The 15,650-nt window shown below is 45.7% G+C and overlaps 1 protein-coding gene across 1 annotated transcript in view; it reads right to left on the bottom strand.

The window, feature by feature from the left end:
- Positions 1-1,951: 1,951 nt before the first annotated feature.
- fkbp6 (FKBP prolyl isomerase 6) overlaps positions 1,952-15,650 on the bottom strand; it is a gene marked incomplete at its 3' end in the record, with an annotated part of 52,470 nt that continues 38,771 nt past the window's right edge. The window contains exon 7 of the mRNA XM_084324920.1: positions 1,952-2,065. Coding sequence (XP_084181046.1) covers positions 1,952-2,065 — 114 coding nt within the window. The remainder of the gene's footprint in view (positions 2,066-15,650) is intronic.

Below are 15,650 nucleotides of genomic sequence, written 5' to 3'. Positions count from 1 at the left end.
TAAGAACCCACACAAACCTTTTATGGCCTCATAAAGTCAGAGCCCCATTCATTGTCTATGAAGCAGCCCCAGATCCCAGGCACATCACAGATGTCTGATTCCTGGCTTAAGGAGACTATGGTGTGTATTAACACTCAACTGCCCTGGGGGAACAAAAAGCTCCTATTTTAAATGGGTAGCATCCCCCTAATAATTTCTTTAAAATTATAATTATTTAAATAATGTCTTTAAAATGATAGTGATTTCTTGTGTCGCTACAGTGGCTGAGGTGTGTAATTGTGCCCATTGTGAAACAAAGCACTATACTATACTAATCTACGTCTGCCTGCACTCTGGAGTTCTTCGACACAGGGAGAATGTTGCTTAATTAATTAGAATCAGACCAGTCTGTGGTTTGAACCCTTAAGCAAGACCATTTGTCCTGAAATGTATCCACTTCAAAGGCTAAATGTAGGCTAGCAATATGATCTTGGTCGTGATCTTAATATTGGAATACCAATGTAAAAATTAAGCATGCACACACACATTTCCCACACATTATAATTAATATGCCATTAACTTGTCCATAGTAGCCGGATAATAAATGGGCTTTGGCAATGCAGCATCATGAGTAGAATGGAGAGCATTTGAGTGGCCTTGAGCGGTTTGAGAGGCTGATATTAAAATGAGCTCTTTGCACAGTTTAACTTATTGGATGCTCCAATCACAGCACTGCTCACACTCCTCCATTCCACTCACATGCCTGACACACACACACACACAGTGGCACAAGAGGCTGAGCCCTTTCTCTCGCTCATCCAGATCACTGCCCTAGGTGAGCAAGAGGCTGAGCCCTTTCTCTCTTCCAAATCACTGCCCTACGTGAGCAAGAGGCTGAGCCCTTTCTCTCTTCTAAATTACTGCCCTACGTGAGCAAGAGGCTGAGCCCTTTCTCTCTTCTAAATCACTGCCCTACATGAGCAAGAGGCTGAGCCCTTTGCTCCCTCTCTCCCCTCCAAATCATGAAACAGCCAATAGTGAAACACGGTTCAGAATCTCTAACTTAAATACTTAGCATGCAACACTTCAGTAACTTAATTAAATTCGTAGCTAACGTAGCTACGGTATAAACACGGCTCAGAATGTCTAACTTCAATACTTAGCATGCAACACTTCAGTAACTTAATTAAATTCTTAGCCAACATAGCTATGGTATGAACACGGCTCAGAATGTCAGTAACTTAACTTAAACTCAGTGTGCATCACCCCTGGTTTTGGGCAAATGGAAAAATGTGCTACACCTATAAACACATGGCCAGAATGTCAATAAAATGTAATGGTGTTTTCCTGCCAGGAGCCCTCATACCAGGGTCGTTGTGTCTACATCTATGGAAGTGTGATTGACGATAATGTCAACCAAATGCTTGTGGGACACCACTAGGGGGCAGAGCGGCTAAATGTGAGTGAGTTAGAGACATTGCTGGTCATAGAAATGCTTTGCATATAAAAATAAGGTTTCTCTGAGAACAATGCAGCTTGAGAGTGAAAATGAAAGTAAGCTGCCATTGATTAGACAGGACAGAAAAACTGAACATAGCCCAACATGCAAACATGAGTTAGATATAGATATTTTAGCTACCAGTATATGTCTAGATGTGAAGCAATATCACTAACTCACTTCCACATTCATTCATCCACTCTGACCCTAGTGGGAGCTCACAGGCATGGCACTTTGTGTAAGTTCAATTCATGCGACAATGTTTTGAATCCATCACAAAGTGCGTCATTGTTTAATGGCCATTTTGTAAACCAATGTCTAGATATTCGGTCATAAAAACTAAAAACATCCAAAGCCTGAAAAGCAATATTGGGGCTGGCTCAGATTTCCCACTGAAGCACTCAGCCATCTTCTTACAAAAGCCCATTACAGAACCTACTATAAAATCACTGAGAATGACAGAAACGTATCATCTTACAAGGCCAGTGTCCTCAATAAGTTGTTAATGTCCGTGTCGAAGGGCTTATTAGCTTGAGCCTTCATGAGGTAATCCTGGGCTTGCTCATACTCATGCATCTCCAGGCAGGCCTGCGAAGAAAGATATCAGTGATGAGATAAACCTTTACTGACCCCTGTTGACCACACCACATGACTTCTACAAATGATACAAATACACATGACTTCGGTTTGCTGACAGGAAATACACTCAAGGTGTTCCCCTCGCAATGGAATTATAATGGCACATTAGCTCCATTATACAATCTAGTAATTAGCATCGGATTTTATTCCTATGTTAATTTTATACTATATAGATAGTTATTCATATTTATTATTGTTATATTGTAGAAATGTGTGCATTGAAATGTCTGTGGAGTCTCGACGACATTGAAAATGAGGGTGACCTTATTGTCTTTTCGAGTATAAAAGGTTGATGATGATGAAGTCTGGAACCCATAGACATCACTAGATGCTGGGTTTCGTCCCTGGTGATGCTCTGCCAGGCCTTACTGCAATTGTCTTCAGTCCCTGCTTGTTCTTGGGGCATTTTCCCTTCAGTTTTGTCTTCAGCAGGTGAAATGCATGCTCAATTGGATTCAGGTCAGGTGATTGACTTGGCCATTGCATAACATTTCACCGCTTTGCCTTGCTTTCACAGTATGCTTCGGGTCATTGCCAATCTGCACTGTGAAGCACCGTTCAATGAGTTCTGAAGCATTTGGCTGAATATGAGCAGATAGTATTGTCCAAAACACTTCAGAATTAATCCTGCTGCTTTTGCCACACTTTCCGCATCTTCTTTTTTATTTAATGTTTATTTGTGTAAATAAAGAAACAAAAATAATGATCGTTTGATTGTCTCTGAGCTCGAAAAGGGTAAATACCGCCCCATATCGTCTTCCGGATGGTAATGCACCCATTGGAATGGACTCAATGGAAATGCATGAGAAAAAAAACCTCCGGATTCCACATTTTACTTCTCAGGCATGTAACCTGAGACTATTGCATTCATTGAGGCAACTGAAAGCAGCGTGGATTATCTGTTTCGAGGTCCAACGTTGGATTAATAAACGCAATCGATATTTGGAATGGCGATCAGGAATTGGAATCATCTTTTTGCAGAACATCTGATCTGAGGTAAGGAATCTATTTTACCAGTTTTGGGGTAATCAGATGTTTTTTTCACATAATTCACAACGTGTATGTGTGTGCGGCTGTGTGTGCGTGTATTAGGGCTGCACGATTTTGGGATATAATCTACCGTAATTTTCGGACTATAAGCCGCGCCTTTCCCCCCCATTTTTCGACCCTGCGGTTTATATAACGGTGCGGCTTATATGTGACTCGACGTGACCAAACCCGAAAATGTAAAAATCGAAATATTGCTTTTTTGACTGCATTGAAATGTTATTTATCTGTTCCCTTATTTGCTAAACTTAACACTTTGATCGCCATGGTTACATTCATAATTTACCATCCCTAGCCAGCTCTATTTGTCTATGGAGAAGTTCCCCTTCTTTGCAGGGCTATAACTTTTTAAATTCTATTGCTAAATTGACATTATTATGGCCCATTCAATGTCCTATATCCATTGTTCAGGGTGTAGCAACGTTATACTTTTTCATTCACATATTCATACTAAAATATGGTCTAAAGTATAAGTATGTTTTTATCGTTTTCTGCAGCTTTCTCCAGAACTTGATTTATAGCCCCAAATGCATTATATTGATGATCAAATACAGTTTGGTAGCGATCGGTGCCAGATGAAAAATGTCAACTGGAGGTACTTCTAGAAGTTACTACGTATCATCTGATATTGACCGGATGGGCGGGGGGTCGTTTATAATTCCGTGGGCAACGTTATATCATTCGTCTAGTGTGGGTCATATGGTCATCAGAGCAGTTTATATGGAACACGTTAGAAAATAACGCTGGATCTTACCATATCTTCCTCGCGCCGTTGGACGATCAGCTTGGAGTAGACAGTTTTCGATTATGGGATGTTGATATAGATGAACCATTTCCAGGTTGTATAATACTATATACGTCCAAATAACGTTGTTTATTGAGTTAGGGCGAGCGATTGATTATCCAGTGTGTTGAGATGGAGTCCGGCTAACGATCGCGAGTGCGCGGACGAAATATGGATGAGCACTTCCCGTTTGGCGCGTCACGTCCTGTTGGCCAATCTGCCACCAGATGGCACTCTTGAACCGTTAGACAGTTGAGTGGAGCTCACCAGTACATCTCATGTCTCCGGAGGAGAAATATGATTTCGATCACAGATTTTTGAAATATTGATATCAAAGACGAGTTACGGCGTCTTCGGCAGAATGAGCATGGCGAGCAAAGACGAGTTACGGCGTTCCCGGCGATTAAAGTGTTATTACAACTTGTAAATGAGTTAATTCTTGTTATTTGTCCGACAGTATTGTGTCCCAATGCTAATTACATATGGTAATTAAACATTAAAACACCTGCGGCGTATAGTGTAGTGTGAGGCTTATATATGTACAGTACACATCATTCAATTTAGCTGCTGCGGCTTATATTCAGGTGCGGCTTATAGTGCGAAAATTACGGTAATTGTAATTTTTCTGACAGATATTGCGATTGCGATAAAATTTGCGATTTAAATTTTTTTTTAAATGTAAGCAGCGCCACAGAGGTTTATTGTAAATTGCGGCTTGCATCTGGCCTACGCGGTGGGTCTTTTCGGGACACCGAGCCTGAAAATTTTTCTTTTTACCTGGGAATCGATACCGGTACCCAACGGTACCTTTTTTTCTGTACTTTACTCTCCCTCTCTGAAGTCTAAACTTCACAACACACAATCTAAAACCCCTTACCTCCCTCTCCCAAACGTCCTGGTAAAAAAATAAATAAAATATAAAAAAAAAAAATATTTTGAGATCTTATTTTTTTAGCGATTTGCTAATTGCATCATTCCAAATCGCAATTTCGATTTTAAATCGATTAATCGTTCAGCCCTAGCGTGTATGACGTTAGCGCTGACCAGGTCATGGATAATCGATTTTTCAGCCCGCTTCTCTAGCGTGCATAAGTACACATATACTATCGATAATCTAGCATTTATTTGAAAACGATTCATAAATAGGCCAAAAAATTACAACATGTTGTGTATTTCAGTAAATGGCTATTTTCACGGATTTTTCTGGACTCACTAGAAATCTTCAAAACTATACTCTTATTCAAAATGGTATAAAACGGAAATGTACTGATGAAAAAACTACATACATACATCGTGTCGTACATGTTGACTGCAAGCAAGTCATTGATAAGCGATGGGCGTATTAGACACATAGCCATAATTTAAGATATAGTTTATGCGTTCGCAAATGTGCTCGCCCTCTCATTGACTAGAGTGGTGGCATCCAAGCGATAAATAGCGCACCCCCTGCCGGCACACAATGTGTTAATAGGGGTGAAAGAAGTGAGGAGAATGAGAAAATATTCAAGAGTGGGATGGGATCAAGGGATGAGTAGCAGAGGAGAGTGGAGGGAGGGGCCAGGAGAGAGCAGGAAGGTAGGTAAGTGGGTGTGGCCAGGGGAGAGCAGGAGTAGGTGGGAGGGGCCATGAGAGCAAAGGGGTAGGTAGGTGAGATGAGCCAGGAGAGATCAAGAAAGTAGGTACAGTAGGTGGGAGTTGCCAGGAGATCAAGAAGGTAAGTAGGTGAGAGGGGCTAGGAGATATCAAGAAGGTAGGTACAGTAGGTGCTAGGAGAGATCAAGAAGGTAGGTAGGTGGGAGGAGCCAGGAGAGATCAAGAAGGTAGGTAGGTGGGATGAGCCAGAGGAGAGCAAGACGGTAGGTAGGTGGAAGGAGCCAGGAGAGATCAAGAAGGTAGGTACAGTAGGTGGGAGTTGCCAGGAGAGATCAAGAAGGTAAGTAGGTGGGAGGGGCTAGGAGATATCAAGAAGGTAGAGTACAGTAGGTGCTAGGAGAGATCAAGAAGGTAGGTAGGTGGGAGGTGCCAGGAGAGATCAAGAAGGTAGGTAGGTGGGAGGTGCTAGGAGAGATCAAGAAGGTAGGTAGGTGGGAGGAGCAAGGAGAGATCAAGAAGGTAGGTAGGTGGGAGGTGCTAGGAGAGATCAAGAAGGTAGGTAGGTGGGAGGAGCCAGGAGAGATCAAGAAGGTAGGTAGGTGGGAGGTGCTAGGAGAGATCAAGAAGGTAGGTAGGTGGGAGGAGCCAGGAGAGATCAAGAAGGTAGGTAGGTGGGAGGTGCCAGGAGAGATCAAGAAGGTAGGTACAGTAGGTGGGAGTTGCCAGGAGAGATCAAGAAGGTAAGTAGGTGGGAGGGGCTAGGAGAGATCAAGAAGGTAGGTACAGTAGGTGGGAGTTGCCAGGAGAGATCAAAAAGGTAAGTAGGTGGGAGGGGCTAGGAGATATCAAGAAGGTAGGTACAGTAGGTGCTAGGAGAGATCAAGAAGGTAGGTAGGTGGGAGGTGCTAGGAGAGATCAAGAAGGTAGGTAGGTGTGAGGAGCCAGGAGAGATCAAGAAGGTAGGTACAGTAGGTGCAAGGTGCCAGGAGATCAAGAAGGTAGGCAGGTGGGAGGAGCCAGGAGAGATCAAGAAGGTAGGTAGGTGGGAGGAGCCAGGAGAGAGCAGGTAGGTAGGTGGGAGGGGCTAGGAGAGATCAAGACGGTATGTAGGTTGGAGGAGCCAGGAGAGAGCAGGAAGGTAGGTAGGTGGGAGGGGCCAGGAGAGCAGGAAGGTAGGTAGGTGGGAGGGGCCAGGATAGAGCAGGAAGGTAGGTAGGTGGGAGGAGCCAGGAGAGAGCAGGAAGGTAGGTAGGTGGGAGGGGCCAGGATAGAGCAGGAAGGTAGGTAGGCGGGAGGAGCCAGGAGAGAGCAGGAAGGTAGGTAGGAGGGGGGGGCCAGGAACAATTTTCCACTTACATCGTTGTCAATACCACAATAATGGGTCATTCATATGGACTCTTCTCATGAACATGGAAAACACAAGTTCCATTTGAAGGCATCGAACTGGCATGTGTTTGACAAGTAATTTAGCACATATTGTTCGTCTGTCATCGTTGTTCGTTTCATTTATCTTGTTTATTTTTTTTTATTCTCCACGTTGAATAAAGAATTCGAGTATATTTTGCTCTTTTTCTTCCTTTATTTCTATTATTACTATTTCTTTCTCAATTCTGCTGACTTACTGTTCTCAGAGTGGAATCAGCTATTTGATTTGTGATCTACTATTCTGTTTATCAAATCAAATAAACAATCAATCAATTTCCAAGGTAAGGGAATGGAGAAAACTATTTTTAGAAATAAATAAATAAATGAATGTACTGTACCAGAAATAAAAACAGGTCTTGGCCTTGCATGCCTGGGACACAATATCATTATGTCTTAACATGTTAAGCTGTTATGTGGGGGTATGTTTGTGCCCTGATCAGGCGCTCCTAATGTGAGTTGTCATGTCTAGATGTAGTCCTCTGTCATGGTGTGTAGTCCCCATTGTTCTCCCCCAGGTGCACCCAATTACCATTACCCCAGGTGTGTGTTGTCTCGTCATTCCCTTGTGTATAAGTAATAATGGATTGGATTTATATAGCGCTCTTCTCTGACTGACTGTTGCTCTGACTCAGAGCGCTTCACAGAGTCCATTATTCGTTCATACACAGTCATACCGGTGGTGGTAAGCTACAATTGCAGCCAGAGCTGCCCTGAGGCAGACTCACGGAAGCGTGGCGAATAATCAACGCCTACGGCCCCTCCGACCACCACCAACATTCATTCACATGCATACACATTCATACGAGGCAAGTAGGTTAAGTGTCTTGCCCAAGGACACAACGGCAATGGGATGGATATGGGCTTGAGCGGGATTCGAACCACCAACCCTTCGATCATTGGACGCCCCGCTCTACCCCTGAGCCACGCCGCCCCAAGTAGTCCGTCATCCCTTCTGTCTGGTGCTGATCCTGTCTGTATAGTTCTGTGTTTGTCTGTTTATTATTTGATGTTCATTTCCATTACAAAACCATGGTAATTATAAATTAAATATTCTTTATTTAGGTACTTTGGCTGCCGTCTCTTTATTATGTAGCATTGACCAGATAACAAGCCTTCCTGTAGTCAATGGTTACGTAATATGGGGGCTCGGCCAAACGACTCGGAGCAAACATTTGGTGGTGGCCGCTGGGCTGGATCCACACTGTGAGGTATGGTTGACATTGTTGTGTGTGTGACCCATGTTTTAGACCCCCTTGGCAAATACTTCTCCAATAGGGAGCGTTCTCAACCAGCTAGGGCAGTCGGACCATTTTATATATGGTGCCTTCCATCGCCTGGGGACACACCACATGCGGTCGGGGTATTAGAAGGACCCTGTCAGGCTCTTCCTAGGCCGGCGTGTGTAATGTATAGTGTTTACTTATATAGGGGTGCTATAGTGAGGGTTGAGAACGTTTGGGGATGGGTTTTTTTTTTTTTTTTGACACATGACAGTGGTTGATCTGCAAATATCTCTAGGTGTGGAGGCGTTAGGCGGTCATGCCAGTGCTCGCTTATATCTAGGGCTGGGCGATATGGAAAGAAATCATATTGCGATAACGATATGATAATGTTATCATATTTCTCGATATCGATAATTATCGAATTGTTATAAGTATTAAAAAAAATATATATATATATATTTTTTTAACAGATGTATGTTTATTTTGCAGCAATTCTTTGTCATTGCCGCCATCTTTAGTGTTACATCCCCTCACACTCCAGTTCTCAGGCTGCAGCTGGTTTAAAAGCGAAAGTAAACCTTCTCTGCTGGCTGTGGCTCCAGGAGTTGAACAGTTCTGGCTCTGCTCGTTTATTTCCGATCTTTTGGCGCTTTTTTGGTGGACAAACCACCGCACATGTGCACCGTGACTCGTGACTGGAGTCTAGTTCTGCTAGCACACATAGCCTACTGTGTACAGATGGTTTCAAACTGTATTTTAAATTAGAAAGCAAACAAAATAAATGGACAAGAGAAAAATAAATCTCAATTTGGTCAGTATTGTCATTTGGACAAGCAAAGCCATTACTTTAAGTTGCAGGCAAGAAAGACAAGTCTGTCCACCACCTCTGGTTTTAAAACTGCCCTGTTGCAGGTCAAAAAAAAAAAAAAAAAAAAAAAAAAAAAAAAAATTGATATTCGATATCGATTATTAAATTATATCACGATATTTATCGTTATCGTTATATCCCCCAGCCCTACTTATATCTCTTACATACAGTACCAGTGTTTTGGTAGTGGAGCGGTGGCCGAAGTAGGTAGGGACCAGGACTATACAGACATAGGGTGAAGCAGTTTTTTTTTTTTTTTTTTGTTGTTGTTGTTCTTTAGGGGTTGATTGTTTCGTTTTTTATATATGGTGGCTATAGATATCTCTCTTTCTCCTCCCCTGTTCTTCCCCTGTTAAAAAATGCCAGTGACAGTGACAGACTTTGTGCATAGGCCGACAGTAGGGTTGTTGGGCGTGTGCACGAAAGATGAGCTGGCGGGGATAGCAGAGCATTATGGGGTTAAGCTGCCCCCGGGTAGGAAGGCACAGCAGCGAGGCATATTGGTAGAGGCTCTGACCACTCAAGAGGTGTTGCATGACGATGACGATGAGGAGTCAGACCGAGCCTCTGAACAGCTAAAGCAGGCGGAGGCGGCACGGGTGCATGCGCGCGAGTTGGAGCGGGTTGGCCGTGACCAAGCCGAGGCGGCGCACACTCACGCGCACACGCTCGAACTCAGGAGGCTTGGGGCAGAGGTGCGCCCACACCTTGAGGATAGATTCGATGTGACCAAATATCTACGTCTCGTACCGCAGTTTAGAGAAGGATGTGGATAAATATTTCTCCATGTTTGAAAATGTAGCCACGACACAGAGGTGGCCGGCCGAACACTGGACGTTGCTGCTCCAGAGTGCTCTTACGGGTAAAGCCCAGCATGTATATGCGTCACTGTGCCCGAATACCCAAAACTACGAGGCGGTCAAAGCTGCGATTCTCAGGGCGTATGAGCTGGTGCCTGAGGCGTACAGACAGCGGTTCAGGGCTCGGAGAAAGGGCAGCTCGCAGACTTATGTGGAGTTTGCATATGAGAAAGAGCTGTTGTTTGACCGGTGGTGCGCGTCGGAGAAGGTGAACACCCTGCTTAAGATGCGGGAGCTCGTGCTCCTTGAGGAGTTCAAATCGTATTGTTTGCCCGATAATGTTGCTATGTACATGAATGAGCATAAGGGGACTGAGTGTTCGGTGGCTGCGAGCCTGGCGGACGAATTTGTGCTGACGCACAAGACACTCTTTGACAGGCCAAGTTACCCTGTACGCAATGTGGAGAGTAGGCCGAGGTGGGGTTTCGGCGACAGGACTGTGGGCACTGGTGGTATCAGTGGGGGCGAGACGGTTGAGCGGGGCGCGAGGTCTGAAACACGCAAGTGTTTTAACTGCGGGAAAAGAGGCCATATAAAAAAGGAAAATTGTTTTGCCCTTACTCGTCCCAGTAAGCAGATTTCGTTGGTGATGGCACCCACACGCACATCAGTTGAGTACGACAAAAGGGGTGAGGATATTAAAGCTTACCTACCGTTTATCAGCGGGGTTTTGTATCCTTGGCTAGTGATGGGGTGAGGGTTCCTGTGACCATATTAAGGGACACGGCTGCATCCCAGTCATTTATTCGGGGGGATGTGTTGCCCTTCGACAGTAGTTCAGAGGTGGATGCTGGGATAACAGTTAGGTCTTTTGGGATGCATGTGATGAAAGTCCCGCTTCACATTGTCCACCTGACATCGGAGTTGGTGTCGGGCCCGGTCGTCATTGGGGTAGAAAGTTGTTTCCCGGTTGCAGGGGTGTCATTAATCCTCGGGAACGATTTGGCAGGGGGTAGGGTCCTCGTGAAGGCAGATGTGACTTGTGTGCCAGCACAGTCTGGTGCTGTAGACACCCTGGCAGAGGTGTATCCGAGGGTGTTCTCTTCATGTGCGGTGACGCGAGCCATGGTGGTTAGAGCTCGGGCCGAGGAAGAGGGCGATGTGGACTTGTTCGATACCATAGTAGCGGCTGACGGCGAGGAGCCTGAGAGGGAGGGGGCGCTCCAGGGGCAGCCTGGCTCGTTGTTATTGTCTCAGCTTGCCCCTACAGTTGACCAACTTGAGTCTGATGATGTTGTTTCTTCCGTTTCAGCCGGTTCGTTGCTGCCTACTATTCCCTCGGCTGAAGTTGCCAGTAGCGCGGCTGGGTTCTCTTTCGCTCGTGAGGAACTTATCGCAGAACAGGGTAGGGATTCAAGCCTGTCGGGGCTTTTTGCATCCGCTGTGGGGGAGGGAGAGAGTAAGGGCCTTAAAAGCTGTTATGTCCTGGGAGACGGGGTGTTGCTGCGTAAATGGTCCCCTGATCCGGATGCGTCATTGGGGAATGACTGGAATGTGGTGACGCAAGTTGTGGTTCCGTTTAAGTACCGTCATGATATCCTTTGTTTGGCTCATGATCATAGGCTCGCAGGGCATTTGGGGGTCAACAAAACATTTGATAGGGTGCTGCGTAATTTTTTTTGGCCAGGGTTAAAACGGGATGTGGCGCAGCACTGCAGGGGGTGTTCTACGTGTCAAATGGTGGGGAAACCCAATGACGTCATTCCACGGGCGCCGCTCTATCCTATCACGGCAATGGGGGAACCCTTTGAGAGGGTTATTATTGATTGTGTGGGGCCGCTCCCTAGAACTAAGGCAGGTAATAGCTTTCTTTTGACCATTATGTGTGCCAACACACGTTTCCCTGAAGCGATTCCGTTGAAGCGGATAACGGCCAAAACAGTGTCACAGGCCTTGGTGAGGTTCTTCTCTGTGTTCGGTTTACCTTGCGTGGTCCAATCCGATCAAGGGACGAATTTCTTATCTCGTATCTTCTCGCAGGTTTTGAAACAGCTGGATATATCACATAGCTTCTCTAGTCCATACCACCCGGAGTCACAGGGGGCGTTAGAAAGATTCCACTCCACGTTAAAGACTATGCTTCAGGCGTTCTGTCGTGATACAGAGGATGATTGGGATGAGGGGGTGCATTTGATGTTGTTTGCCGCAAGGGAAGTGGTACAGGAATCTTTGGGTTTCAGCCCTGCAGAGTTGGTGTTTGCACACTCTGTGAGGGGGCCGCTCAGGTTGTTGAGGGAGAAGTGGTTGGGGGAGAGCGAGCCGACAAACCTGTTGGACTACGTCTGTGGCTTTAGGGAAAAGCTGAAGAGGGCATGTGATCTGGCGAGAACAAATCTGATCGACACACAAAAACGGATGAAGGGGTGGTATGATAGGAAGGCTCGGGTTAGGACGTTTGTGCCAGGGGAGAGGGTCTTGGTGTTACTTCCGGTAACAGGGTCCAGTCTACAGGCTCGGTTTAGTGGACCGTATCGGGTTAGGGAAAAGGTAGGGGAGCTGAATTACCTTATTGAGACACCGGATCGTGGGCGGAAGACCCGCCTGTGTCATATTAATATGATTAAGCCGTTTCATACAAGGGGTCCTGTGGCCAGTACTGTGGTGGCCGCTATGCCGGTGTCGGCTTGTGTGTTGGCCCCATCTAGTGTCGATATGAGTAATGACAGTCTCTCTCTTTCAGACGCGGTGGTGGGCTGGAGGATGATGTGATTATCCCGTCTAAGGCGGTTGTGGAGTCTTTGGTCACTCTTGGCTGTCGTCTGGGCCATTTATCAGAGCTACAGCAAGCTGATATCATGGGCCTGGTTAGGACTCATGGCGAACTTTTCTCTGATATCCCTTCGCGCGTGAGTATCTTGTACCATGACATTGATGTGGGGGAGGCAGTGCCCATTAAACAGCACGCGTATCGCGTGAATCCACACAAACGCGCACGGTTACAAAAAGAGGTGGAATATATGCTCGCTAATGGCATCGCTGAGCCCAGCTTCAGCCCGTGGAGCTCGCCGTGCTTATTGGTGGATAAATCTGATAAGACATTTTGCACTGATTTTCGTCGGGTAAATAATGTGACTAGGCCAGATAGTTTCCCGTTGCCCAGGATGGAGGACTGTGTCGACAGGGTGGGGGGCGCTTATTTTGTAACTAAGTTGGATTTGCTAAAAGGGTACTGGCAGGTGCCACTTACGAACCGGGCTAAACTAATTTCTGCATTCGTGACCCCTGACAGTTTCCTGCAATACACGGTGATGCCGTTTGGGATGCGCAACGCGCCTGCGACCTTCCAGAGGTTGGTCAATCATGTGCTGTCGGGCGTGGCTTGTTGTGAGGCCTACCTCGATGACCTCGTCATTTACTCTGACGATTGGGAGGGGCACATAGCTAGTTTGCGGGAGGTGTTTGGACGGCTTGTTGGGGCGAACTTGACACTGAACCTGGCCAAGTGCGAGTTTGGCAGGGCGACCGTCACCTATCTTGGTAAGGTAGTGGGGCGGGGGGAGGTCCGCCCTGTCCATTCTAAGGTGGAGGCTATACTTGGTTTCCCAGAGCCAGCTACACGTCGGGATCTCCGGTGTTTTCTGGGGATGACGGGGTATTATAGGGGGTTTTGTAAGAACTTTTCAGCGGTAGCCTCTCCCCTTACAGATCTGCTGAGCCCGAAGATCCCGTTTCAGTGGACGCCTAGGTGTTCCTTCGCGTTTCAACAGTTGAAGTCCATTCTGGTCAGTGCCCCTGTCCTTGCGGCGCCTGTGTTCACGAGGCCTTTTAAATTGGCGGTGGATGCTAGCGAGTTGGGCGCTGGCGCAGTGCTCTTGCAGGATGATGACGGGGGTATTGAGCACCCGGTGTCGTACTTCTCCAGGAAGTTTAATATACACCAGAGGCGCTACTCGACCATCGAGAAGGAAGCATTGGCTTTGATTCTGGCCCTCTCCCACTTTGAGGTGTATGTTGGCTCCTCTCAATCACCGATTAGAATTTACACGGACCACAACCCATTGGTCTTTATAGGCAGGATGCAGAATTCGAACCAGTGGCTGATGCGCTGGAGCCTCTTCCTGCAAGCCTTTGATGTGGAGGTGGTACATGTCAAGGGCAAGGACAATGTATTGGCCGACGCGTTGTCACGACTGTAGTCAGTAGGGCTGCAACTAATGACTAATTTGGTAGTCGACTAATCTGCCGATTATTTTTTCGATTAGTTGACTAATCGAAAACCAATGTAAACAACAACAAAAAAACAAAAAAAAGGTTTTTTTTTTTTTTTAATTACCTATCTTTGTGAAAGTGGCTTCTCAGCTCTGGTCCAGCTGAAGACAGAGCAGAGGAACAGATTGGACATTGAGCATGACCTCAGAGTTGCTTGTCTACCATCACCCCAGACTTTGAGACTCTTGTCAGGACCAAACAACAACATCATAACATGATGATCCCATAGCAAATTAAAATAATGACTCATGAAACATTTGAATTTGGATCTTTAAGCCACTTTAAATGAAAATGAATTTGAAGAACAATACAGCAATCACTCATAACAAGATAAATAAATTAAATAATACAAATTAAAGTGGAAGTGTACTTTAAATAACTTTTGTTTGCTGTGTGTGAGAGGAGTCCGTGTGTGTGTATGTGTGTGTGTCTTACTCTGATCGCTGTGTGAGTGAGAGGAGTGTGTGTACTGCGTAATTTGTGTGTGTGTCTTACTCTGATCGCTGTGTGAGTGAGAGGTGTGTACTGTGTAATTTGTGTATGTGTGTGTGTCTTACTCTGATCGCTGTGTGTGAGTGAGAGGAGTGTGAATGTGTGTGTGTCTTACTCTGATCGCTGTGTGTGAGAGAGAGGAGTGTGAATGTGTCTTACTCTGATCGCTGTGTGTGAGTGAGAGGAGTGTGTATGTGTGTGTGTCTTACTCTGATCGCTGAGTGTGAGTGAGAGGAGTGTGTATGTGTGTGTCTTACTCTAATCGCTGTGTGTGAGTGAGAGGAGTGCGTGTGTAATGTATTGTGTGTCTAGTCTGATCATCATCTCCTGCAGGGGAACAATGTTTTCAATGTCCAAAATTTGCTATGGTATCATCATGTTATGATGTTGTCTGGAACCCTGAGAAGCCACTCTCACAAAGATAGGTAGTGCACAAAAAAAATAAATAAAAAAAAAAATTAAATAATTTTTTTTTATGACTAATCGACGCAACAATTTCTCGTCGACGATTTTTTATAATCGACGTCGTCGATTATGTCGACTAATCGTTGCAGCCCTAGTAGTCAGTGGTGGGGTGTGGGGTTTGTGCTGTGTTTCTGGGGGGGGGGGGGGTGGTTGTGTGAGAGGTGTTGTATTGTTTTTGCTTTTTGTTGATTTTGCTCTGTGTTCCAGGAGTCGGGAGTGATGAGGAGTAAGGCTGAGGCTGCCCATTCTCCTTACCTGGTTGATCAAGGACTTTATTGACGGATTGCGGGGTGCAGTGCAGCTCAATGTGCACGGTTGTTGGGGGGATGCGGTCCGGAGGGCGACTTTCGTCTTGTTTGCATCGGGGTTCCCCATTTATCGACCGCTATACTTTCCTTCCCCTTTATTTATTTATGTACGGTTTTCCTTGTTTATGTCCATTTCCCCATTTCACTTTGGGGTTATAGCCATAAATTTGAGGGGGGGGGGGTGTTATGTGGGGGTATGTTTGTGCCCTGATCAGGCGCTCCTAATGTGAGTTGTCATGTCTAGATGTAGTCCTCTGTCA

The sequence above is a fragment of the Notolepis coatsorum genome (assembly GCF_963971535.1).
Source record: "Notolepis coatsorum genome assembly, chromosome: 11".
Classification (NCBI taxonomy): domain Eukaryota; kingdom Metazoa; phylum Chordata; class Actinopteri; order Aulopiformes; family Paralepididae; genus Notolepis; species Notolepis coatsorum.
Note: the sequence above shows the minus strand (reverse complement) of the source record. Positions and strands in the feature narration are given on the sequence as shown.